This window comes from Struthio camelus, chromosome 10 (assembly GCF_040807025.1).
Source record: "Struthio camelus isolate bStrCam1 chromosome 10, bStrCam1.hap1, whole genome shotgun sequence".
Lineage (NCBI taxonomy): Eukaryota > Metazoa > Chordata > Aves > Struthioniformes > Struthionidae > Struthio > Struthio camelus.
In genome coordinates this window covers 22,130,793-22,158,253 of record NC_090951.1, presented here as the reverse complement: position 1 = coordinate 22,158,253, position 27,461 = coordinate 22,130,793, and the positions used below count along the sequence as shown (strand labels likewise).

Below are 27,461 nucleotides of genomic sequence, written 5' to 3'. Positions count from 1 at the left end.
GCTCTCTGAATGTCACACGCTTTCAAAGAAAAGCATCTTTTTACTCATTCTTCAAGTCTTCTCTAGCAACGCAAATGCGAGCTGCATTTCACTCAGATGTGTGAACCATCCCTGAGCTCTCGGCTCACTTTCTAGCCAGAAAATCTTTATTGCTGAGGATGCGTCCTGGAGTAGGAAAGAGCACAGCTGAATTTTCTAATCCTAGAAAATCCTTTACCTGCAATCTCAATCTCTGTTTTTTGTTGTATTAAGGGGCAGAACTCCTGAGTTCAGGGGAATTTTGTCAGTTTATACTAGGAATAAATTCAGTTCTCAGATGACTACCCGTGGTTCTACTGTGAACTGTCCCTGGCAAAGTATAAATGTTTGCTCAGATCTTGCTGTGCAGGATCAAGATTTTCAATTTGACCTATACAAGTTTGTCAAAGGAAACCAAAGTCCTTTTTGCACAGGGAGTGCTCCCAAAATCTTGGGCTTTGATGTTTACACAAAGGGTGCAAAACTATGTCCTCATCATGACACCTAAAGCAATGCCTGGTGCCCGGTAATTAAGAACTACTAAAACTGCCCCTTTGCAAGAACCATGAGATGGATAAGCAGCAGCTCAAACAACGTGTATGCCCCCAGAGTGGAATCAGCATGGTTGAAAGAGGACTGCGCCCAGCACTGTGGCAAAACCCACTCAGCAGTGCAGTCTCCTGCTCCTCTATGACACAGACTGCGCTGGCTTAGAAAAGAAAATGAGCAAACGCTGCTCTAAATAACTGTACATGAAAACTGAGGTAATGCTCTCGAGAGCCCTACACTATGAAAGGCAGCATTACTCCCTTTTATAAGGGACTTTTTAGCGTCAATACCTCTGACCAGGCTACTCCAAACACATAGCCTATGAATTTAATGACATCCCAAACAACCTTTTCAGCTGGTGAAGCATTCAGAAAACCAAGAGGGAGCCTGCACATTAGGCACACCAGAGCGTGAAGGTACCAAGTGTTATGTACTTCACTCCAACAGCAGAACGCCTACCAGTCGGAAAACTGAGGGAGCACAGCCAGGCTGTTCTTTACAAAAGAATAAACATATAAAACACAGGAAGCTTGGAATGGGAGAAAACAGTGACAGAGAAAACAAAAAACCACTGGGTTGCCTTACTCTGTGAAGCACCAGTATGTGCATCAGCATCTACCTCAATGCAGCAAAGCCCTTAAAGCTGTGCAGAGAAGAGCCAGGTTTCCTGAATCCAGGCCTAGACGCAGAGATGGAGCCTGCAGAAATAGTGGAGGACTGAGGTGCTGTTAATATTCATCACCTAAACAGATGTAAGAAGAAATCACACAGGAATCAACAGGAAATAATGCCAACTATCCATGGCAGCCTTCTGTGGCACCCACCACCTCTCACACATCTTGCCTGAAATAGGGCTAGGCCTTAACTTTCCAAAATTAGTTCCAGGGCTTTGGATCCCCGATATTCATTTCCTCCGTCAGTGCAACACAGTTTGTTCTAAAAGCCAGGAAGACCCAAGTACAACACAGCTCCATTTCTGTTTAGCCTAGAAGGGACCCAGAGGCTCAATCACTGAGCGCAAAGGCAGCAAACTGCGTACGCCTGCCAGTTGTCTCTTTTGTTAACGCTTGAGATGACTTAAAAACATCCGAAAATTTCTGCTGCAGCCATCCTCAAAAGGCAGACAGGAAAGGATAACGTGCTGTTTTTAAAAGGTTCCTAAGTCCAAAATTTGAAATTAGAAACACACCAGCGAGGTAGCCCCATAGCTCAACAGGCAGCAGACAAGCAAACAAGGTCCCACAGATGGCAGTCGTAAGAGCCAAGCCCCAAAGGCCTCCCGTCCCACTGTGAAGGGTAGAGCAGGGAGAAGGAAGCACTGAGGGGAAGGTGGCCTTCACCCTGGCAGGAGCCGGCCCTCTGTTGCTCAGGTCAGAGGTTGTCTCAGGACAAGCGCAGACTCACCGGTCTCCCTGCAGGTGAGCTGGCTTGATGCTAAGAGTAATTTAGAGGCACGTGCTGAGTGACAGCAGGAAAAGAACAGGAGCCGGCTTTACCCGGCAGGACTGTATGTGGGACAGTCTGGTCCAGTGAGGATTTTCTGCAAGTTTCAGGAAAAGAGAGGCCCTGCTCTGCCACTTGCTTTCCATTCACCTGTTCTCCAGTGGAGCAGATGAACTTGGGAACTAAAACATACCAAGAAACATTCACACACAAATATGCTAGAAATGTTAATGACGGTAATAAAGCTTTCCACACAACCCAGCTGACTTTGTCAGGCAACCCAGCCCGCCACCCCTCCCAATAACTCCTTGGTAACTCACCAAATCCCCCTTACTTGTGGGGTGCTGTTCAGGTCTTCTCTCATCTTCCCTTCTGCTATCAGGAGAAAGGACACACTGCAGGACACGCTCCTGAGCCTACCAGACTGACAGAGCTCCCGAGAGGTGCCAGCCTCCAGGTGAAACAATCTTGAACATGCTATAGGACCACTCATTTTACTTTGTATCTGCAACAGCCTGAAGGGGATAAAAGGTCTATTACCGTATCTCAGCTGCGGCAGGCAACATCACAAACCACCCAGCATCGCCACTGCAATGCTCCAGATGTACCCATGGATTTTGTGGCGTGAATACAGTTCTTAGCTGTGTTCCTTAAGCACCCTAACAGCCAGCTTGCTAATGCCACAGGACACGTTTTTTGGGTAGCTTGGCAAGCCATCCCCCTGATTACCTGTCCAGCAAAAAAAAAAAATTGAGAAAGTCTGTGCTATTACATTTTTGGTGGAAAAAGTAATTAGAAAAACGTGATCAAGTCAGTCAAATAGTTTAACATGGCTGTTAGCAGCGTATTAAATATCCCTCAGCGCAGGTTACAGTTACACGCACCACAAAACGGAGAGCAACTCTCTCCCACAATCGCTATTACCATGCAGAAGTTGAAATCGGCCCCTACATTTTTGCTGGCTACTCTGCATCCTGAACTGCAAATATTCTCATATCCCAGTAATACAAATGGAGCGAGCGTAAGACAGCAGCTGTGCAGAAGGCTGCGTGTGTGCGCACGGAGCAATAAGGGAAGTAACCTTCTTCGCGTTTCATTTCAAAGATCAGCAGCTACATACCAGTACAGGAACGGAGGGAAAGCTTCTAACAGCACACGCTCGCTGGGCTTTCATGTTGATTTAATTGTAGCCCAAAACGTTTAAAGCTATGCTTAGGAACCGCTTTTTAAGGGTTTCCTGCTAAACCAACAGTAATAGCGATCCATGCCCAAGGAATCCACACTTCAACTCTTTGGTCAGCTTCCCTACTTCTCCTAGGGAACTCCATATGGCACTATTTTGAGTTTGTCTGTCTAAAACCCCATGCGTCAATTACAAAATCTCTCCTACTGACATATAACTGTTCCCAATCTCAGCTGCTTCTGCAAAAGCTTCAGTGGAGCTCCTGGATTTGCACAGAACTGTACATCTGAGGCACCAGCCCAACAGCTTAAAACTCTTAACAGAGAGTCTCATTGACACTTAAGTGTAAATGACACAGTTCATCTGCACCATATAAACACGTACCTCCACACAAGACAACATTATAGATCGGCACCACTGTGTCACATGCGTGATGTATCACAAACAGATTTTCAACATTTAACATACCTTCAAACCCCCCCCCCCCCCCCCCCAAAAAAAAAAGATTTCCAAGCTGTATGGAGAGCAAGCACTAAATCAAAATTCTTCCTTTGCACTTCCTCTTCTGTTATAGAATTGTTTGTTTACCTCCTTACCACACCATTCTCTGCATGGCCCGTTAATTCATTAAGAATGATTTTCTAACTAGAAACCATTTTAAAAAAATGAATTAAAACATAAACAAAAAAAAAAATCAGTGAAAATAAAAATGTCAAAAACAAATAGAAATCAAAGTAATTTATTTCCATCAACAAAAATACAGAATACAAAACAATACTGGTCCCACCCTCCTGATGTACTCAAGGCAGGCACAGGATGCTGGAACCCTAAGCAAAATAATTCTGCTAATTCATAAGGACCTCCATTTGCACCAGTCTGGCGTTCGTGTCTCCGGATGTTCTGTAAGGGATCATTCCAGCAAACGTTATCAGTGCCCGAGCTTGAGATCGAAGTTGCTAAAAAAAATAATAAAAATAAAAAATAAAATAAAGGGCTGTTACTTCAGTATCCCAAAACCACAATTAAAGCGAGTTAGGCATGTGTTAAACCCCTCCCTTTTCAAACCTGCAAATATAACACTTGTTTCTCAAAGCTACTCTGGATAATGACATATCTCCATTTTCGGAAGGAAATCCAATTATTTCCTTTTACAACTATTTAACGGATGTTGATTCGTCCATTTGCTTAAAAACAAACAAACAAACAAAAAAATCAATTTACCTAAAATTACCCTGGAAAAAACACTTTCAACAGACCGCAGCATTGCTGTACTCTAAGAAGCACCTGGTAATTCCTGCATGAAACAGGCTTTTCCACGGCAGCAAGACTCTTTCCCATCTCGCAAAACATAAAAGCGACCCTGCTGAAAGGCTGCACTAACACTCTTAAAGCACAAGCACTTAAAAATACAAACTAGTGGTGCCACATGCACCTTACGGTCACCAGCACCTTCACATACTGCCATCTTTAAACGCTCCTGACTCCGTAACGCAACAAAAGTGAGACCTTTGTCTAAAGTAATCAAAAACCCCATTTACCCACCAGGAAAGCTGTGTTATATCTGAAGGAATTCAAAAATCACCTTTTTCATTTGTTAAAACATCTAGCAAATTAAAAGGAAAACCAGTTTGATAACCGGTGGAGTTCAGGAGACCCCAAGTCTGTATGGCAGACGCTGCGGACTGCAGCTTTTGTTTGCTCACTGTGTTTTCTTCTTAAACATAAAGCATCTCTAAATTACTGTACTGGAAGATGCTGCTATTCGCATCCTGCTGTAATCTAGTGACTGCAGGGACAGCTGAAGCGCGGGCATACGGACGGTGAATCTGGCAGCAGGGACTTACAAACTGAGAAGTGACCGAAGCCCGTTACCTGGCTGGGAACAGTAATAAACACCATCTCAGATGCTACTGCTTCACCTCTGCAAAAAACCTTCAACTTTACACAGGGGCTGAAAAATCAGTTCTGTTTCGTGCTGAGATGAGAGCCATATTTCCACCCTCTTGTCTCAAGGAAAGCTATGACTGCCCACTAAGCCCAGCGGCCTGGCTGAAACACAGAGCCGAGCTCCCATCTCGTGCTCGCGCTGCTGCCTAGCCAAGGAGGGAGGAATACACCCGCGCGAGACGCTGCCAGGAAGAGCTGGAGCTGCAACGGCGACGGACGGGGAAGCACCCCTGCCTGCAGGAGAGGGCTGCGGCCGAGGGATTTCCGAAGGCAACGCAGCACATCAGGCGCTCTCTTAATTGAGAAGCAAAACTAGAGACTGACCCAACTGTTAAAAGCTCCCAGCACAATTTACATAGCGGGAAGTTGCTATCTAGTTAACACCGATGTATTGGCTATGTAACAAGGTGGCCTAAAAATGACTCTTTCAGTTCCCGTCACAGTCAGTGTTTCTCTTTTACTCTGCTCCCAACTCTGCTATGCAGAAAAGTCACGTAATTATGTTTAGCGTGCTCTGTTTCAGCGGAGGTCGAAATAGGTGGCAGATGAATCAAGCCTGTAAAGTCGTTTGAGTCTATGGAATGAAACCATCGAGAGGCAAAAGCTCTATTACTGTGACTAAAATAGGTGTAGGAGGAGTGCAAGTTACTGCTCCCTTCACGTCTTTCACTAGCGATGATACTGGAGCTGGGCTATTTTTAAAAATCAAAACAACATGATGGATTGCAAGCAGCAACACTTCAGGAAGAACGAACAGAGGTTTTCAGAGGTTAAGAGCGGCCTGGAGGTCTAGGTGTTCTATTGCCTGTAATTACTTAACGAACATCCAGAACAGAAAACTCTCACTTGTGATTTAAAATAAGACCACGAATAAAAGGAAAGAATTCCATTCCTTTCACGACCTATTTTTGCTGCCAAAAATACCCTGGTGCTGCTCCACAGAGTTAGCCACCCCGGATCAGGGTGGGGAGTGTACAACGCTGCTGTTATGCCGGCATGACATCCGAGCGACGGCTGCCGCTAGAGCTATGTTTTTGGGAATCCAGCAGCCTGGCTTGCTGGAATCTCTGCCCAAAATCTGACAAAACGGGTCAAGCCAAATGGGACAGGATTTTGCTCCCTCATCTCCAAAGCTAATTAACGTAAAGATATTAAAGAAAGGACTCAAAGCTTAGGTAATTTCATTTTGAAATAAACAAAATGCATAAGAGAAAAAACTCCAAACCCGATCCTTTCTAAGCAAAGCACATTTCATCTCTGGAGTGCAACAGGAAACACTTTAGCAGCAGTGGGAAGATTAAGAGAACAGTACTGGGTCCATGGGGTTCTAGAAGTATTTTTTCTTCATCCTCCCCTTGCTACTGGGTTCACGCTACTGCTGTGACATCCCCTCTACTCCCTACCCATTACAACAGGAAACTGCTTAAGGCAGAGAACAACCAGCGCTCGGCACCAAAGGGCAAATTCAAAGGCCATGTGTTCTTCCTCTGGAGGACTTTGTTCCCTGCTTTGTAGAACAAATTTCAGCCTGATGAATATGTTCCTATCACAGGGTACTGCTTTTGAATTCTTCTGATGAACAGATGGGTTTGAATCTGTCTGCTCCGATGGATCTAGAGGAAACCCAGAGAATTCAGAGAGCTGCTCAAGGAAAGTCCATTTTTTGTGTGCACTGACTGCTGACCAACATGCTGAGACTGTTGCAGCTTCTGCAAAATGCACGCTATTAGTGATTTCCCCAAAGTTTCCTTCCCTGTGGTGGATCACTTTCCCCCCTAAGAAAGTTCACAGGAAAAATTATTGCCAAATGCAGCCTGCAGAGGCTCGTATCTGCTGCTTCTGCTCAGCTGAATGAGGAAGATTTTGCAGAAGGAATGCGGCTTTTTTCTCATTTGAAATGCCCTGATTTTCCCCCCACATCTAAAACCACCCCAAAGTGTTTCCCAGACAGGGAAACTGCAACAATTTGGATTCCCTGCTCACATTGTTAGAGGAGATTCGGCAGGGGAATTATAAAGGGGGAACATGTTATAAAGTTATTCTTACCCGATCTTCCATGCTTCCAGGCCTGACACTTTGCTGCACACACAAACCTTAAACAGAGCTAGGAGCTACAGCTAGAGCCTGTAGCTAAAGCCTAAAGCTTTTTTCTCTTTGGCTACTCCAACATGAGAAGATTCATGCTCCCTTCTAACATAACCACACAACTATTCTCTTATCACACTCCTGACTCCAGGGACAACAGGCACTTGTCCTCTCTGATGGTCAAGCACAGCTTCTATCGCGCAGCCACGACTCAGAAACCCAGTGTCTATTAACGTCACTGATATACCCTATTACTACGAGATCCCACCACAAGGCCAGAAACTTGATTAGCAGAACTTTCGGCCTGAAAAAGAAAAATTTCAAGGGTGTTTAGCCAAGTACACTATCAGCTGCTTTCTCCAACAGCAACAGCACGGGAATGCAGAGCACATTTACTAAACTGAGCACGCTGGTAACAGGGCCACTGTTGATACTGCGCAATGTCTCGGTGGTTTCCTTCTACACCAAATCCTGCCAGCAGGGCTGCTGATCCTATCACCAATCAGCCTGACAATCTTCAATAGGCCACGCTCATGCTATTCACGCTGTGATGACGCCTGAGAGGATTACACCCCTACAGAGATGGGAAAAGCTTCTACGTAAGGCATGACACTCAAATAACACAGCAGAAGTACAAAGCTCACTTGAAAAGCAAGGAGCCGAGGCTGTTCGTTCCATACTCTCCTTGCGAACACACAGAGCAGGTAACGGATTGCACTATCCTGGGGTTTTTTCCCTGTGCTACAGAGCTGAAGGTGGGGAGAAGCCGAAGCAGCGTGCACCCTTCTCCAATTTTGCCAATCTGGAGCGCAAGTACTGTTGCAAGGCAGAGTCCTGCAGCTTACACACAGACTGTACACCAAAGACAAAAGCTGTATCATTACTTTAGCCCTTCTTTTCTTAATGTAATTTAGAAATTCTACTGAGGTTTTTACCAATATTGAAATTCACCTACCAAAGACACTTTAACACGTGACTCAGGCCTGGAATAAAGCTAGCTGTAGCCCAAGTTGCTTTTAATTCTCAAAAGAAATTGATATTTATTTTCTAATCTCTAAGACAGAACGAGTGCTACGGCCTTGATTCTAGAGTGCCTGTGGCAACTTTAACTTAATGAGAACAACAAAACGGAACCCAATGACAGCAAAGCTGAGACCTCTTCCGCTCAACACAGCATGGCGATAGGTGAGTGCCCACAAATCCCGCGGTGCAGTTTAAGCGGTGCTGTCGAGAAATCTCCCGTTCTGAGGCTCTGCTGAAAGTGTGGGTCCCCACAAGTGGCAGAGGGAAATGCTTCAGCACCAAGTCTAGCAGTTAAGTCAAATCCTCCTTCGCCAGCCATTTAAACCAGGCAGCCAGATGAAGCAGCGGAGCATCAGAAAGCTGCCCACTGTGCTGCGGAGACAACAGGAGGATGCTGACAAACTGCTGCACCCGCTCACCAACTGAATATACCTGAATACCTTGGTGTGCTGCCCAAGGACACTTTGAAAACGTCTGTCCGTATCACTCCAGAAGCAAGCCAAAGAGAGACAGGAAGGAAGGCCTTCCCCCTAGAAACCAGTTTTGTCTGAACAGGGCACTAACTCAAATGAAAGAGGTGGAAATCAGGTTCTTCAGAAAAGACAGGTCAGTTGTCAAGGCAACGGCATCAACCATCCCAGAGACACCGCACTGTCCACATCTGTTAATTATTTACGATCTCACCAAACAGTAAGCTGAACACTTGTTTTCTCTTGCTAGGAGGTTGATATTTATTGTAACATATTTTTAAATTACCTGAGTGCTATTTAGAGCAACATCCTTTCTTTACACCAGAAAGGTAAAGTTACAAGAGACTAGTCTCAGTACTCTAAGTAACTGAACAAGCTTGTAAGTCAGAACCAAAGACTGTTAGAGATACACAGCTATTTGAAGCTCAACACCTTGAAACTAGGGGGAGAAACAACCTAGCAAACCTTGTCAGACAGCGAAGGCTATAACCTTACCGAATCTCTGTCTTCCATTACCCGCTGGGGTCTGGCAGGAGTGGCTGGGCTTGTGCCTTTCATCCTCTTATACTGGGTGAATAAAATATTCATGGTTGCAAGCAGGACCTCAGATAAATTGTGCCTGATCTACACAAAGGAAATCAAAAAGAAAAGACATAGTGCAATGAAGAGCAGGCTGAGAGAACCATTACCATTACTATATGACACCCAAAAACCAAGCACGGACAGCTATGTTTGGTATTTGTACATGTAATGGTCATGCAGACAAAGGCTACCCCTGCCATGACTGCACCATCTGGCAAAAAAGGTTATCCAGAATTTTTGGGCAGACGTGTGTAATGGCTGCATCTTCACTTTTGACAGTAACAGCTCAGACAAAACCCAAAGCCATTATACACACAAACGTTGTCTAAAAGAGAAATGCCACATTCCAGTTAAAACATTCCAAAAGCAGTAATACACTGTCATTTTGATGGCAACTGAGCAGTCAGAAAACAGAACAGGTGAAAGGTTTTGTTTTCTGGCAAATAACCAAGGAAATGTAATGTTGAGGCAAGACAAAAAAATGCCATCAGCAGAATTGTTTCTAAAGAGGATCATTTTCCAAATTTTCCAAAAGCATGTCAATTTACAGCCTAGGGATTGCACAGCATCCCATTAAATAACTTCTGCTCACAGTCACTGGTGCATGGTTCATTGCTCTGCACAAGCAGATCAAGAGAGTTTACAGTAACTCTGTTTTTGCACAGTTGCTCACTTTAGGCTGCTATGCATTGGCCTATCACTCCTCAATTCATTTCTAATGTGACAGTAACTGCTAGGATAGTTTCTTTCAACTTGAATGTGGAAAACCAGCAAAGGTAATCATTGATGTTAAGCCCAGGCACTGTACTAGAGAGGTGACTTCCAAAGAGCCTTTACTCTACCCTGATCTCATCTCTCTGTTCAGTCATACACACCACCAACGTTCAAAAATTCACGCTGATGCTATCAACACACAAATAATGACCCAAAGAGAGGGTGTTTTTTCCTCTAAAACTCCACAGCTAAGAAAAGCTTTCTGCATTATCAAGTGTTTTTTGCAAAGTAAAGGCTGCTCACTAACCATCCTTTCACTAATTATCATTACAGAGTACCAGGGAGGAATTTTTGGACTACCTTTACCAATACTAAAAAGCTAAAATAATTTACCATGACATAAGATCCACAGTGTCAAACTCTTAGGTCAGTTTTGTACTTAGTTGGAACCAAGGCCGTGTGATGCTGGGTAAGTGCCAGACAACAGGCTGAAAAATGCCCAACTCGGAAGACTCGATAAACTCCAAAGCTCAAAGGAAAATGTCATTCATTCCACAGCCTTTTATCCACTAGTTCACTTGGAAACAAAAAACAACCATGTATTTAAAAATTCTTTTTGAAAGGTATTATGTCAGGCGCAAAAATAAATCCTGGAGATACTATCTTGGCCGTGCCAGTTTCAGAGGGCGTTTCCCTTCACATGCTAATGCCCAAATACATGAGTACCTCTAATTTGGAGGGAAAGTAGCTCAAGACCTAACAAATGTTTGGCGACCCTTAGAAACATGGAAGAACTAAGTCAGTATAAAAGTTGAAAGTTTTCACTGTTCCAAGTTCTTGAATCTAAGTCAAGAAATTCAGAAAGATTCAAACTGCAGATGCCGCCTTCTGCGACATGAAACTAAGATTTCCGGGTAGAGATTCGGATGCGCCAAAGAACAAGTGTTAAGGAGATAAAAAGTTGCAAGCCAGGAGTCTATCTGTATAAATGCAAAATAATTCCATCATATTTCCCATTAACGACTAACAGTTCATGAGATTACAAAGACTCTTTTAACAAGGCAAACGTATTTAAGAAGCTAAAAACTGGCATTACTTACTTCATCGCTGAAGTTCCTGAAGGCAGCAACTCTCTCCTCCACACAGTCTTGGCTAAGAGGTACAAGCTTTAGGCGTTCAATAATCTTCAAGAAGGAAAGCAGGAATCAGGGTAGATTATCATCAACTTTCTATATACTGTATATTAATAAAGCAGATTTTTGAAGCGTCCTGAAATGCTCCTGTTTCCATTCGCAAGAAAACCTTTCATTGTTATCTACTGGTTTATCTTTTCACTTTGTTGAGTAGCCAAACATTTTGTTCAGGGGCTACAAAACATCTCCAGAAAGATTTTCCTGATTATCAAGCAATAGGAAAGAAATGCTTTTTAAAATTCCTATAGCACTGCAGCACCTTCTAACTCATTAAATATAACTTCTTGTTTTAAGTGATGTTACATGAAGCACTCTGGGCTTTCAAGGGCATTAGGAAGCGTGCGCTTCAAACGGAAATCCTGCAACTTACATCAAAGGCCCTGTCAACGTGACCAGCATGATATTCATCAAAAAAGGTGATTAAGTCTAGCAGAAGGTAGAACGTGGAGTCAATGGATTTCTTTGCGCTTATCCCCTGAGCTTTGTACCTGAAAGACATTTTTTTTAAAACCATTTTATTGTGCAAAACGACAATCCACTTATAAACACGCACTTGCAATTCCTGGAAGCAGAGACACCAAGCACAAGGACAGAAGGCATCTGACAAAGGACAGCTTTCATTTTTGTTAACCAAAAGGCAGAGTTTTCACAGCTTTTTTTTTTCCTTTTAGATCTTTTTATTCACTTTTAATTTTCGATCAAATCCAGTATTCGTTTCTTTTTAAATGTTCACAGTTTCCATATTCATAAGGAAAACAGTGATGGAAACTAGAGGCCTGCAAGGCAAGAACCGTAGAAGCACGTTTAACATGCTGCTCTGCCGCACGCAATCTACCAGCACAACTGCCTGCTTTGGGCAAAAAGTTAAGACTCAAACGGATACTTCTGCGTGCTCCTGCCAGTTACACTTGCTAGGAGATGAACTGGAGGGCGGTGTGCTCTCGCTCGCCAGCATGAGCAGATTTGACAACTGGCTCAAGAAGAAGCTCCTTCCTCAAAGTAACGGCACAGCAAGAGTGGTCAAGCGCACTGTACATGCTAGCTTTGCCGTAGCCACTGCGGAGGAGCAAGTCAGATAGCCTTTTGGTCTTTTCTGGGGGGTAGTCCCTCTGTTCCTACCAAACATCACAAGGAGGCACACAAGAGGAAAGCCTACTAGAGCTGCTCACTGCATCCCTACAGTACTGTCTCCAGTACAGTCAATGAAGCACAGCCCTACGGCATGTTTCATTGGAGAGAAAGTGGCCCATCAGGCCTGTTCTGGCTTTGGATTCTTTAAGGTTTGTAGCTATAAAGGGGCATTACTCTTCAGTAATATTTAGCGCTCTCTCGCAAAGATCAAAGCAAGTCCAAAACAGTGCCTACTAGAGGCTCTGCTGAAGCTTAAATTTAAGCCATAGGTTTAATTCTCCTTCCATGTCTGCTACTGAATGACCGTCTCGCTGAGTCAATATAGCACTAATTTTCACTCCGTTTCAACCTGCACTAAATGACTGAAGGAGTGACTGGCAAGTGGCACTTGTCAAAAGAAGAAAGGCAAAGGCCTCTGACTGAAATCAATGCATCCTGGTATTTGTTTTCCCAGTTCTGAAGTGCCTGCCAGCCTGCTTGTTTTTGTCTTTTATTCGCCCCCCCACCACAGCATTTGAGGAAAAGGGATAAGACTTTTCTCACAGGTACCCAGATTTTGTTTTAGTAAAATACAGAAATTGTCCATGGCAAGACGAATCAAATGAAGATGGTTTAAAAAAAAAAAAAAAAAAAAAAAGTAAAAGCTTTTTTGCAAGAACAACCTTTCAGAAGAAGCTTATTCCTAACCTCAAGCTGCTAATGAATCTTGAGCACTGATGTCTCTCAAACATGCATGCAAATTCATACGCTGACGCTGCAGATGATACATCTTTTGGTCACTTCCATTTCTATCTCTTTTCGAAGCGCCACAATGCACTTTCCTAAGGCAACAGATTGTGGAAGTGAGGTCCTCTGTTTACATTCACCATTTATCACCCCTCGGCTTAAATGCTCCCTTTTCGGCCCTTCAGTATTTCATTAAAGCAGCAGTGCAACAAAGTTTTCAGGCAGCTGAACTCCCAGCTCTGCCACTGCACCTCAGAATACTGGATTTGTAGCTCTCTCCTAACACTATTTCAAACAAGTAGATTGTGTTCAATAAGTCTGCACCTTTTGTTTATAGAATTTTATTTAAAAATTAACTAAAGCATTTATTATATTTCTCACTCCTTAAGAGACTTTGTTTCCCACTTGGCAATTCTGCAATTCAGTTTCCCTGATTTGCCTACAGATAAAGCTTCTTGCTACTGCCAAATTTAGCCAACCGGCAGCTGAAGATTTCCTTTCTGCTTTGAGTGCTGCAAGTCATTGCAGGTACAGGAAAAATGACGACCTCTTTTCTGTATTCCTGAACACATCACCACAGATGCCACGCTCCAGCCAGCAGAAACAAAATCAAGTACTAATATCCACTGAACTGACAGTCCAAAGTATGGAGCCTTTAACTGGTTCAGAGGAGGTCCACATGGTCACCCAGTGCCTTACCTCTCAGCAATGGAATGGGCCATGTTCTTCAGCCGTTCTTTGTTGGACTGGGGAGTGCCAATCTGGGGAACGACGGGACTGAGGAGCTTGTTCATCAGTTCCAAAACTTTGTCTGGGTTCTGTTGACATTGGGATTGCATATAAATAAAAGGAAAATGACGGGACCTGGCATTTTAAACTCACTGGCAAAGCAAAAAAAGCCTCATCCAGTGGTGCCTAGTGCAACCTGAGAGATACCTCCCTCCCACAGAGGGTTCAGATTGAGCAGAACACGATAGCTATAATGAACAACATAATGCCGCTAGCTCATGTAAAAAAAAAAAAATAAAGAAAGAAAAGAACAAAATCATACAGCTTTCAGTTTTCCCTTAAAACACCAGTTATTGGCTTATGGCTTATGTTGGCCTTTTGTTTCAAAATGGGAGAAGATTACCCATTATAATAAAGCCCAACTATTTTAGACTTTAGTTCAACATCAATTAAATCGAAAGAGCACACTCTGAGTAAATAACTTCACTAGCCAGAATAACATGGGGCAATGGCTTCACACGATCACATTGATCAAGAATCCAGGCAGTATTAAATCAGAAGGGACTGGATAGCAACCCTTCTGGATTTTCTCACTGAAACCCCTCCACGTGCAGCCAATGGCTCTGCTCTAAGAACTGCAAAATAACCTACTAGAATAAAGGCAATTCAATCTCTTGAGATGAAATTTAACCTCTTTATCACAGATAGTATGTTTGAAACTAAGACAGTGAGCCAGGTATGTATTTATGGCAACATATAAAAGATATTTACCTTTGCAAGGTCATAGAGTTTTGCAGCTTCTTCAAACAATCCTTTGTTTTCTGCTGCAGAAGCCACTTTGTTAATAATAGGTTTCGTGTCACTAGTAAACTTGTCTATCACTCCAGGCTAAAGAGATGAGACGAATATGAAAGGAGAGAGGAAACAAAAAAGAGAAATCAGAATGCTTAAAAATTCCTGAATATTTTGTGAAAGCAATGAATATTTTACATGTTGGATTACGATTAGAATGGCCTGCACATTTCCATGGGAACACGTAAAAGGGCCATGTTAAAAATAGAAAGAGCTCTTGTGAGAGACACTTTCTCCAAAAGGGAGTCAGCATTGAGACATCTGCTCTTTCTAATTCATTCAAAATAACCCAGATAACAGGTCAAATTCTAAATTATTTTAATTTGCTGATGACACATTATAGTAGAGAAGAATAAAACACAGAAGATTTCAGCAGATAACATGCCAGGGTCTTCAGGGATGATGTCTGTATGTTTTGGCTTGACAGGTTGCAAATGAAATCTTGTGCTGACAAAAGAAAGTGCTACAAGAATTTTAAAAGAAACAAACATAAGTACAAAATAAAAGGCAGAAAAAAGTCGAGGAAATCTGGAAAGGATCTTATGGTAGTTGAGGATGTAAAAATAAGATTATAGCATCTAGAAAAACTTTTTTTTCCTTCAAATAAAGACAGCAATTGCTCAATTCTGGTTTCATACTGGAGAAACACAAGAGCACAGTTGCATTTAGAAGAAATTGAGTAAATTAGGAAAACAGGATTCACCTCTAACAGCGCAACCTAAAAGCCATCTCTTTAAATACATCTTACAAAACTGCAAAATGAAAAATAATTGGTAAAGATTACTGAGGTACCCTGTTTTCATGCGTGCACTCTCACTGCTTTTAAACTGACAGAAGAAAAACATCCAAAAGGAAACGCTGCCAGAAATCACAATGTATTTTTTGACAGTGGCAATGATGATAGTATGAGGCGTAATCTTAAATTAAGACCTGAACGATTCTGGAGTTTGCTTTATGCTTAAATAAAAAAGTTGCTTCAGTGAACAGAATAACTTCACCAGTTCTGCAAAATTTTATACATCTACATGTACTCTCCTCCTTCTGGGTGAAATCTTAAGGCTTCCTCTATCTTCTGACTGTGTCTGCCTACATTTTAGTTTTAGGATATCACTTTTACAGCAGAAGCAAAATTCAGCACTAAAATAAAAATGGCTGATCTGTGCTCCAGTACTTATCCTCATTCGTATGGAGAGGACGGCTCACTTGTGGCTATGCCTTTAGTCCGTTAGCCTCTGCTCCCTCAATTACAAGGATTTTTAATTGGCTGCAATACATACACTCCTCTGAAGTGAAAGAGGATATATGTCATACGGATAATTTTCATACATATACACACACATACATAAATATATGTAAAAAGTTAACTCCAGAACAATCTCTTACACATTTATAGGCAAGTCATTTTAACTCATTTTTACTACATTCAGTTTCCTACTCTAGAGATGAAATTCTGACCTCACTAAAGTTACCTGCTGTCCTTTCTTTCTTTAGTTATATCCTCTTTCTACAGGGATATAGTTTGCCCGGCGCTTCCTGACCTGCTTTCTTACAGGACAAGTCATAGATTATTCTGTAAAAGGCTCTGATGCATGAAAAACCAATACAGATTCAAACACAGTGATGATTTGGCTGATGAAAAATGAGGAAAAGCTAGATAACCTGAAGACTACTTCAGAAATCAAGTGTGGTTTGTACTTTCTATATACAATATACACAAAGTATCAACTCACCTTTCTACTGCCATCGTTTTCCAGCTTTCCAAGAATCATATCAAACTACATGCACACAGATGTAAAGCAGGAAAAAAGGGGGGAAAAAGAAGAGAGAGATGAATTGTAAACATTTCACGACATACTTAATAACTACGAAGATGCAGCCATGGCTGCATTACAGAGTTCTATGTCAAAATTATTATTGCATATAAATAATGCCTCCAAAGACCCAATTAGATATCCTAAACACATGGCTGTTGTGAGAACTGGAGTCTTCCTTCATCTGGGTATCTGACTGAAGGACAATGCAGAACGAGAGTAAACAAATGCTCAAGGCTGTCTGGCCTAAGGAAGATTTCAATGAAGGGATAAATTTCAATCTAGGTAAGGAAGGCAGAAAACAGCCATACATACCTCTCTGCTTTCAATTACGAGTTCACTAACACAACGCAGGAACATATTTTCTCCTTGGCTGTCCTTCTCATTCCTACAAAAGGAAAGGGAGGAGGAAAGTAATGTTTCTGAAACTGAAGACTTCCAAGATAAGGATAATGAAGCAGTATAACTGGGAGAAAATTTAGAGACGTATCTTGGTTCCTACCTGAGAAAGTAAAAATACTGCAGAGCTTCTCTTGGATCCGTTGATTCAAATTTACGGGTGTAAAGCATCAAAAGCCGTGCAAAATTAAGACGCCTGATGCCAGGAGGGTCACCAGCCTCATGGCTTACTGCAAGGTCAGAAACAACGCTATCAAAGTATCTAATGCCAGGAAACGTTGCTCTGATCTTCATCTCAAATTAATCACAGCAATGATCCAGAGCTCTAACGCAACCAAAACAATTAACCTTTAGCAGACTGTACTGATAAGTGTTACTTGTTTGATCAGTTACATAGGCCTGCAGTGTCCATAGGCTATTAAAAGGCCTCAGAAGATATTCTGTTATTGTGAAGTAAACGTGCAGGACTTACATAGCTGTGCACTTTGCCCAGAAGATTTCAGGAGCAATTTTAATTCAAACATGACCAAAGCAACATGAACAGCATGACAACGCAAGTGCTCTGTCCGAAAGAGAAAAGCGATTGCAGCTTCAAACTGTGCTGTCAAGAACAATACTTGGAAGTAGAGGAAAGGCTGCTGATTCACTGCAAAATGTGATTCACCTGAAAAAACACAAACACAGAGCAAGTGAGAACGGTTTTGCAATCAGAGACAGTGGATAATTCCTGTCACAATGCGTCATTATTGTCTATTCAGTGCCAACAGAAATAAACACACTAGACAAAATTGAATACCTAATCACACAGCAGTGGCTGATCTACAATTGTTTCATCGCATATATATCATGAAAGGCCACAGCATGAAGTTGTATTTAGGAAGCATCAACGAATAAACAGTTACTCGAAGGAGTTCCTTTGTTCTTTCCAGATAAAGGACCACCAACTCTGAGAGGCTGCAATAAATTCTTTAAAGACGACAACTTTTTGTCTTCATTTACACTTAAACTGAGCGATCCAAAAAACGTTACAAGCTTGGGCTTCCTAACACAGTGACATCAGTGGTAGCTTATTATCTCCCTTTTTCACTCAGTTTCTATCTGGGTGCGAGTGACGTTGCGTGCTAGAAGGCTGCAGAGAATCAAATTCTGTATGTCTTGGATAGTCCAAGTGACCTAATCACAGTTTTGACTGCTCAGAAGATGAAAATGGGAAAAGGTACTCTCTTCAACACGGACGTTCCTACAACACTCCTAAGTGGAAGGGACTATGATTTACGTGAAAAAGGCCAGTTCAGGTTCCTAGCACATTACTTCCATTGGAAATTCATGAGAGACAATGAAAAACAGATGCACATGGAGAAAAACCTTGGAAAGCCATGCCTACATTAAGTAACGATGGCTTTTATGTTCTGTACTCCAACTGTGTGAAGTTTTGCTAAAAGAGCTTAGCCTATCTATGGTGAGAGAAAGCAATTCATAATTTAGATTGGATACAGTACAAATAGCAGCAGTGTTGTTCACATACAGATGTTCACTCTCGGGACTGCTGAGTGCACAGACAGGATTTGTTCACCACACCTTACTACAGTCTGCCACTACTCTAGGGAAGCAGGCTGCCCATGAACACTCTAAAGATGCCTGTCTCTAATGAAGAGCTTTAGGGTTTATGTGGAGTGCAGTGTTTGTGTAATAACAATCGGAAAATGCCCTAAGGAGAGAAGCAGAACTCCAGTAACGTATCTCTTTGTGGTTTCTTACCGTAGTCCTCTAGCAGCTGCTTCTGGAACTGTGACAATGTTAATCGATCCTGCGGAGAACTCGTGCCATTATCATCAAAGCACACTTGGTTCAGCTAGGACCATGACCAAGAAAAGAAGCACAGATATTTCAACTTCATTTTGCATGAGGGATGCATTCAGAAGATACGCATTCTATAGGAAGCCCTTGCTAGGATTTGACCAACTGACTAGACACTACTACTAGTCACAACATCAGGTCCACCTATTGCTGGACAGCAAAGATCTCTAACATAGTAACACCAGAAACCCATGCAGATATAACCTAAGGGTCCTTTTGTAACTGTGCGCACAAAACTCAACTGTTGGGACTCAAAATACCTACTACACAATAATCCAAAATAAGTTTTTTTTGCACAGTCTTAACAAATCTAGCATTCTATTCCCTCTCGCCCATAAAGGAGAGAAATGGGTACTCATCCGTATCTATCCTTATGCCCTCACCAAAACTGCGAGAACTTTATGTGCTGGTAACACCAACATTGTCTTCCTCTGTCAACTCTCACGTCAACGTTTCAACCGTAATCCATCCAGAATTGAAAATTCACAAAGGATCCTCACTACCGTAAGCTAACCAGGTTTGTAAAAACAGCTGGCAAAGACCCATGTTGAATCAGGAACATGACACTTTTTGACAAAAGAGAAGACCACAGTGTCCCCAAATTAACACCTGATAGTACAGAGGGTGACAGACTAGTCCTGGGACTCAGGTTCTCAAGCTCTTCACTATCTGAAAGGCCTCAGATCACACACATTATATTGATGCAAAACACCTTGGATGAGGGAGGTTAGCAGAGCAGTGCAGAGACTACCACCTAGTCCTAACTTTCAAAAAAAAAATGCACTTACTTTTAGCCAAAGGTAATCTTCCGTTTTATCAGCAACTTCACTCTGGTTATCTGTAATGTCACAACGGCCGATAATACAATAAACAGCCCTTTTGTATGGGTCAGTATTATTCCTCAGAGCTCGTCTATAATGGAGACGTAGTTTATTTTCTGTGGCAGGGGATAATCTAAGGAAAAAAAAAAATCAAAGTGATAAGGAATTCATGGAAAAAATGTGAACCTCACCTCTCCCTATGTGGGGAAATCTGGATATAAACCAATGTAAATAAGCACATATTCACAGCAAAGACATCATGCAAGTAAATACTGGAAGATATTTCCTATTCACAATCGCATGCAAAACTAAAAACGTTAATAACTATCTGAAAAGACACATTTCACGTGTGTTTGGTTTTACACATGTTAATTTAAATATGGTTAGAATTATGGGGGAACATCTTCAAATGGCACCACTGTAGGAAAAAATCAGAAGATAGTCATTTTAAGAGTGCATTAATATTGCGGTAGGTGAGCTATTTATGTCTGATTCTGTGGAATTTCATCATTTCAGAAAAATAAAGCTCAAAGTCTTTGGAACAATTTGGGCTAGTAAATACTACTCAAGTGAGCAGGTCATTGTACCATGAAGTCCTTTGTAAGAAACACTGTTTCCTCTTTATCATTAGATACTGTCATTACGCTCTTTAGCATTCGCTTTCTTCAATTCACTTGTAGAGACTTTTACAGAATCGAATCAATAAAGCGTTCTCCTAGACTAAGATGTTGCTTGTCAACTCTGTAGCCACAGTACATTTTTATAGCTGTAACAAAAATCAAAATAAATCAGTTATGCTGTATAGCATTAAAGTGTTTGTAATGGAAGCGATGACAGTGCCTTCACTAAGGCTTCTGGAACAATCATACTATGACGAGCACTGCTAAGTATTCTCTACAAACCAGGCTCATTTTTAGAAGAATGACATGGTCTGCGCCACTTGGTACCTTTTTGAATTTTTCCTCTGTTATTTGTTAAGGCCTGCAAACATACCTGCTCTTGCACATATCTTCACACCTGGGCAGCCCCACTGCACTCAACATATGGCAGGATTAAGGACCTCACTCATACAAATAAAACTGTCATAGGCTGAACTGGGATACGACAGGTTTAAGTCCTGGCGCTTATCTGGGTCCTCCGACTTCCCTCCATTTCAGCCAGTATCTTAGAACAGTGTCATTCTCGTGAATGGAGCAAAGCTGCAGGCCTTTCAGATATGCTGACAAGTTGCAAATGTCTGAATTTGTGCATCTGAGGGTTTTATATCATCCCTCACCTAAAACGCAATGGCTGAGGGTATGTTACTTGAAGTTCTTTGCAAACAGAAAGCTAAACAAGACAACTGAAGATGCCACAGCCGACTTCGGAACTCGCCTGAAGATGCACTAACTCAACTGCTTCCAAGCACACAACAGTATTTTGGCCAGTGGCCTCTGTCACACGATGGACAGCAAATGCTGGAGGATGAGAACAAGCACAAGAAAGATCTGAGATCAAATGCCTCTAAAGGCCTGTAACAAACACTACTTGCTTTTATTGTGTGGCACTCTTAGGTAAAAAGCGATCCTCAAAGGACATTCAACTAAAATAAGAAACAAGGTGGGAAATAAAAAGACATAGGATTTATGACAGTACACTAAACCTCATCTGCCATATGCAACATCGTACTGTTACACATAAAGCAGATGCAATGGCAAAAAAACAAAGCTACACCATTGTACTGTTTTTGAAATGTAAAATTGTGCATATTTTCAAACAGCTCCTTCTCTGTCAAGATTTCAAGACTTCAAAGCCATAAATTAAAATATGTAAACTTCTCATATGTAATTTAAGTAGGTGATACAAATACAGGCAGCCATTACCACCAAAACAAACTCGAGTCCTTTATATATATACACCAAGCCACTATCTGTTTCACTACTCCACAGCAGTTTCTGTCCCTCAAAGATCTTTCCTCGTTCCCAATTACCTTTTATCTTTACTGTGCATGTATTCCTGGAACCAGGTTTTAAACTCTCCCAGCTGGTGCTGTGCTCGCTTCACCACATGCATGGCTGCAGTCAAATCGCCACAGCGCATGCAGTAGTAAATCAGTGCCCAAACAGGATGGCCTTCCACCTCACCATCCTGCAAGATGAACAGAAAGAAAATACTGAAACTTTTTTTTAAGCAGCATATTTGACTCATTTTTCTTTTTTCTCTCTGCCTAGTTCATTATTTCTGTCCTTATACCTATACACATCAGGTGGTTTAAGTCCTGTGAAAGCTGCGCGCATCCTTGCAGCGAAGGATGCGACTCCCTTTTGCTTGCCCAGATGTCAGTTCTGGGTGAGATTTGGCAATCCCAAAACTAGCATACATACAACCTCCACACCCCATGCACGCTCACAGGGAGGTAGCTAATCACCCAGCTAAGGGCAGTCTGTCTCCTCTTGATACATTCGGAGCGCAGAAGTTCACTTTCCTCTTTGGGAGGGGAAAAGGCTGACAGTAGAGAAGTTCAAACACAGAAGACGACCAAATAAAAGCCCTCAAACACATCCAAGTATCAACAGCAGGCACAAGCGGGTTTACCAGCCACGCTTGGTTTGTATGAAGGAAGCCAAACCAAAATGGAGTTATTGTCTTAACTTATCCTTCCGCTTTTTGCGGGTCGTGCAAACAAACCCATTTCAGTGTCGGGCTGGTAAGTCTTATAGGGACTTTGCTGAGGTATTTTAGACACCTGCATTTGGGGAGATGAAACAAGGCTGTAGGCCTTCTTTTGCCTATTTGTGGTAACCTAGAGGGAAAAGCCTCAGGCTTACTACATCAAAAGAAGGTAACTTTGTACACAAAGAACGCTTTCCAGTTATTGCCAGACGTTTAAAAGGCAAACTCAGAAGCTTTCCAGCTACAAGAGAAAACTCTGTTTGCACCAGCCGAGCTGGGAGACTTAACGCCGACTTCAGTGGGCTCTGGATTGGACCACCGAGGCATTAAAAATGTCAGCACTGAAACCAAAAGAAGCCAAACTAATCATGGATCTCAGCAGGTACGCAAGGCAGCTAAACTCAGCTATCTGGTTTCCAATATTATGTATTTGCTATTGTTTCATTTATACTTTTAATTTTTTCAGCCCAGACTGCCTGTATGCCCTGGTAATTTTGCAGTGCACAGCTATGCACTTTCTACTATGGACAGGTGAACAGGATTTTATTCAGACTCCTCAATAAAAAGGCCTTAGCTATAATTCAGATGAATTCTTTAGATATTTAACCATCAACAACTGGTGTCACAATGGGCGCTAAAAAAAAAGAAAGAAAAGAAAAACAAAGCGATAACATAGACCATTAAATCTCAGAATATGTTTTTGCTGTTTTGAAATATCTTAACATATTTCAATACTTTAATACCTCTTTAAAAATGATCAGAAGAGACCATAATTTCTATAGCTTTGAACTTTCTAGAACTACTGACCACCACAATACTTCTGGGACTAGCTCTGAATAAAGTCAAAGTGATTTTGTCTACTACCTTCCATTTTACAATAAAAAAATTCTGGAGAAGAAGTAAGAGCCCACTACCCCCAAAAATTTAAACAACACAAAACCACCGGAGGCTTGTTTGTTTTCCTGGCTGTACAGGAGCAAATAGATTTGTGTTACTATTTTAGCTTGGTCACTGAAGGAGATGGACATACCTGGAGACCAGGGACGGGTGCAGGGAGTTTGATGTTCAAGAAACTGCGAACTAGTTGGTAAGTCCCAGGAACTCCACCCAGCTGAGCCTGGTGCAAGTTTCCAAACACCGTCACAAAGGTGTAATTCTTGTAACTGAAAGAAATCACGTGAACAGGCTACAAAAATACCTGCTGCAAAAAAAAACATCTATTGCCTTCCAGATTCAATGGCATCAGCAATCTTTAAGCAAATTACTTTCACGTTCAAACATTATTCTGGCAACAAAATTGGCAAAAGAGTTGCATTGCTTTGGGAAGATGCTTGTATTTGGAAATCTTGAGAGAAACCACACTTTGAAGGCTGTGGTGCACTAGTGCAGGTTCTTCTCATTAGGCTCTTAGTAACACGTTCAACTCAACTGTGCAACTGCCAAAAATCCTTTCCATCCTACTGTGTTAACTCTCAGTGCTGTCACAAAAGCACATGGAAATACTACGCATGTTTTTGCCTCTCCTCTCCCCTGAACTATGGACAAATGTAAATCTTAGAGCCATGGATTTAACATAAGGAAACTGCAGACAAAAAGAGAATTTAGAGACAAACAAAGTGGTAAAGGCAGCTTTGAGAACACCTTCTAAAAGAACTCGCAAAAGCCATTAATCAAGGCAGGTCAATATAACAACTATTCACGTTTAGAGTCTCAAATGTTGGTACACTGTAGGAGGACTTACATAAGCAGCAGGAATAGACTAGCTGAGGTCCTGTTTTTCTCCGCAGCACATCACAGACTAGTGCATACACACTACTGCCTACTTTGGTTCCTAGCTACAGAGCACCAGACTACAAGACTGTGAAAAGCTATGCCAAACTTAGGCAAGTATCAGTGTATCTTGATAATAACTCTGACTTTACTGCCGAGTTAAGCACATGCTCCCCAGGGCTTAAAAACACTAACACCTGCTCCAAAGCAACTGATGCAAAAACAGCTGTGGACAGCACTAGATTTCCCCACTAGACATGCGAAGGGCCGGTGGTGCATGCAAACACGCTAGTGTCAGAGTCTGCTTCGCCAGTTAGCCAATGCCTGCTGGGGCTGGAGGGGAACTACAAAGCAAGGCACATGGATTTTAAAACAGTTCAGTGTGAAGGGCCCAGTTTCTGGAAACTGGTGAGGGCGGAGAACAGGGACTGTAGCTGCATTCCTAATTTCAGCTAGCAGTTAATGAGATTGTGACAATGTAGCAAATTGGATATTTGGAAAATTGGGTTATGAGTAACTCGCTTGTTGCACATTGCTGTGATTGAAGAACTGGAAACGAGATTCTTCGGATGCGCCTTTTCACCCATGAAAAGACAGGCATGCTACTTACCAGCCCTGGGCAATAAGAGAACTGATGAGGTGTGACAACCACCGTTAGGGGCAAAGAGGAAGCTGCGCCAGGAGGTGAAAACATCTCCTCCCAGTGTGCTGTACCAAACTGCAGCGCTTCCAGCGCTCACATGACAGATCAGTATCTGCGACAAATACCTACCCGCTGTGCTGCGCCTATTGTTTGCTTTCCACCGCTGAACTATCCTGCCAGTGTTGTGTTGGCAGCTATTAGATAAGAGACACTACAATATCCAGGTCTGTGAGCATATGAGCAGTGAATAGGTTACACTGCCATCCAGAGGATTCAGCTCTGGGCTCCCTTTCTACAACCATTCTGTCTCCTCCATGGCCTGCAACTGTGCAAATATCTTCTCTGTCAAGGAGCTTAGGCCCCCGTGATACTTGCTGAGACAGAAGGCAGGCCACTTTTTCCACAGTCTTGGAAATAATTTGTAGATGTTCCAATTCTAGTCCCTTGAAATTTTACAAACACCTTTCACTGTAGAATTTGCATGGTCAGACTGACTCATCGCAGATTTCTCCACAGCACTGTCCTCACTTCCACCCCACACTAGCTCCAGGCAGGTGATCAGCAGGAGAAAGGAAGTACAGAAAAAGGAGAATTTTTCTGTGGAGGGGATATACATCTCTTTCCTGAAGTGAAAAATCTTATCACTATGATAGATATAAAATCTGTAGGGCAACATGGAAGGAAAAATAAAAGGTCTTTGTGTCTTCTAAAGGACCTCCGGTCTACTCAAGGCCTTTTAACTAGAACAGTTCTATACCCCAAGGGTCTGCTCTAAGTCCCACAGAACAGAAAAGATAGACAGACGTTCATGAAAGCAGCACTAGGCAGTTGACTTAGTGATACGCTTGTCCACATTACACTGAAGTAATTCTAGCCTGTTATTAAGGAACTATCAAACTGCGCTATATATAGTATTCTCCTTACCTTTGTTCGAGGTAGCGCAGAGCCTGCCTCACGAACTCCATACGCACCTCCATGTTGGTCCGGACTTTCAAGGGATCGCTAGCAGGAACCAGAGTAACGTCGGTCATTTCTTTCACCATGGCCCACATCTCAGAGATGTTCTATGAACGAGCCGTTGCATGCAACAACGATTAGTACAGACATGAGCAAGGAACTCTGTTTCGAGCTATACGGTATTTTTATGCTTAAAAAGCATAGAAGTATGGGAACAATTTCAGTCAGTTTAGATTTGTAAGGGAGACACTGAAAGCAACCATGAAGGTAAGCCACTTCTGTCCAGCAGAATTCAGAGTCTACAGGATTCTCTGCATTCTTCTTGTATAAGGAGAAGATGAGTATAAAGATTTTACCTGCAACTGTCATGCAGGATCAACAATGATTTCCAAAACGAGGCTGGTTATTTGATGCTAAGCGCTCTTTCTCATTTCCAGCTTCTACCTCCCACTCAGTAAATACTGTCACTATGTCAGAGCAATTGCTCTGGTTGCCATTGGAAAGCTGTACCATCACAGCTATGATGAGAAACATTTATAGGACAACGATCACTCGGACAAAGACTCGGTTAGGAAAAAAGTTTGAACACCATCCAGGTCTGCACGTTCATAAAGAAGCAGCTATAGCAGCGCCTACAGGACCAGAACATCCTTGCTGAAATAGTAAAATACTGAGGAGAAGTAACAGCGCAGTTAGCTTCAGCAAGGGCAGGTGTTCGATCTCAAGTGCTTCAAAGCAGCAAGAATATTGAAACTCACCATGCTGTCCCTAAAAAAAAAAAATGAAGATTTGTATAAAGCAAAGATGCACATCTGTAACTCACATCTGACCAGGGCATCTGCCTCAGCTTCCAAATAGCTTTTTTTGCTCTCCTCATTTGCAGAGATTTTTGATGACTTGACCTCCTGCAATTTTTTCTCTGTGCGTTTCTCAAAGGTAGTTAAGTTTGTGCCTTTGTTTTTTGGGGGTGGATCAAAGCAACACAATTGAAGGAGTGGAAAAAAGGAAAAACAGACAGAACATTGGTTTAAAGTCACTCTTAGGGGTTTTGCCTGGCCCTATAGCAGGCTCTGATTGAATACCTTCCATCTGCAGCTAACACTGCTCAAAGAATATGGCCTACAAGGATAATTGGGAAGGCAAAAAGATAACAAAATTCATTTCAAATGAAAAGCAACTTTTTCCCCTAACAGCTCACTGTTCACGACGGGACACTGCTGTGAAACCAGGTTCTTTTCTTCCTCATTTTGGTAAGGGATTTTCACCGTTACCAAGTTTATCACAGGTGGGCCCCACTGTATTCGAGAAGATGCCAGTATTGCCTCTGTGTTTTCTGTGGAGCCACGCAGGTTTTTTTTGGCAATATCAGTATTTTTTCCACTAATGTCAGCAAGCTGCTAATCACAGCTGTAAACAGATTAAATACATCTCTTTAGGTTAACTTATTGGCAGTACCTTATCATCCAGTTCTGCAACGGCAGCACAAAGGTCTACCAGGTTAGGCTGCAGATGTCCATTCACTATCTTCTCGTTATAAATGTAAATCTGAAACATACCAAAAGTAAGCAAGTTTAACAATATATATTACCCTCCTTCTCCCTCCCCGGCCATGGCAGCAAAATCTGAACCAGGCTTCAAGAATGGAGTATCCCCAACAAATCCCTTCTGCCTCCCTCCCATATTAGTTGCTTCTAATCTAGACACAAGAGAGGAACGGACAGCAGCATGAACTGCACTTCCACAGTACCCCAAAGCCTCAGGCCTGCCTGAAGGAGGACGGAAATGCAGCTGCTCAGGGCTTCCGCATGGCAAAGCATTGCACTGAATGTCGTGTTAAGACTCATTACATCCAACCGTTGGAAGAAAAAGATCCAGAAGAGACCCGACAACTGAATGGCAGTGATAT

The 27,461-nt window shown here is 42.3% G+C and overlaps 1 protein-coding gene across 9 annotated transcripts in view; it reads right to left on the bottom strand.

Moving 5' to 3' along the window:
• Positions 1 to 3,916: 3,916 nt before the first annotated feature.
• NUP93 (nucleoporin 93) overlaps positions 3,917 to 27,461 on the bottom strand; it is an 88,763-nt gene continuing 65,218 nt past the window's right edge. For all 9 annotated transcript variants that reach the window (XM_068956203.1, XM_068956206.1, XM_009678239.2 and 6 more), the window contains 16 exons: positions 27,011 to 27,100; positions 25,523 to 25,662; positions 23,216 to 23,348; positions 21,503 to 21,660; positions 19,501 to 19,666; positions 18,614 to 18,707; positions 17,328 to 17,519; positions 16,959 to 17,085; positions 16,772 to 16,844; positions 16,376 to 16,420; positions 14,565 to 14,681; positions 13,764 to 13,882; positions 11,578 to 11,695; positions 11,115 to 11,198; positions 9,214 to 9,342; positions 3,917 to 4,149 (listed from right to left, as the gene is read on the bottom strand). In XM_068956203.1, the coding sequence (XP_068812304.1) occupies positions 4,039 to 4,149; positions 9,214 to 9,342; positions 11,115 to 11,198; positions 11,578 to 11,695; positions 13,764 to 13,882; positions 14,565 to 14,681; positions 16,376 to 16,420; positions 16,772 to 16,844; positions 16,959 to 17,085; positions 17,328 to 17,519; positions 18,614 to 18,707; positions 19,501 to 19,666; positions 21,503 to 21,660; positions 23,216 to 23,348; positions 25,523 to 25,662; positions 27,011 to 27,100 (1,896 nt within the window). In that variant the 3' untranslated portion in view covers positions 3,917 to 4,038. The remainder of the gene's footprint in view (positions 4,150 to 9,213; positions 9,343 to 11,114; positions 11,199 to 11,577; positions 11,696 to 13,763; positions 13,883 to 14,564; positions 14,682 to 16,375; positions 16,421 to 16,771; positions 16,845 to 16,958; positions 17,086 to 17,327; positions 17,520 to 18,613; positions 18,708 to 19,500; positions 19,667 to 21,502; positions 21,661 to 23,215; positions 23,349 to 25,522; positions 25,663 to 27,010; positions 27,101 to 27,461) is intronic.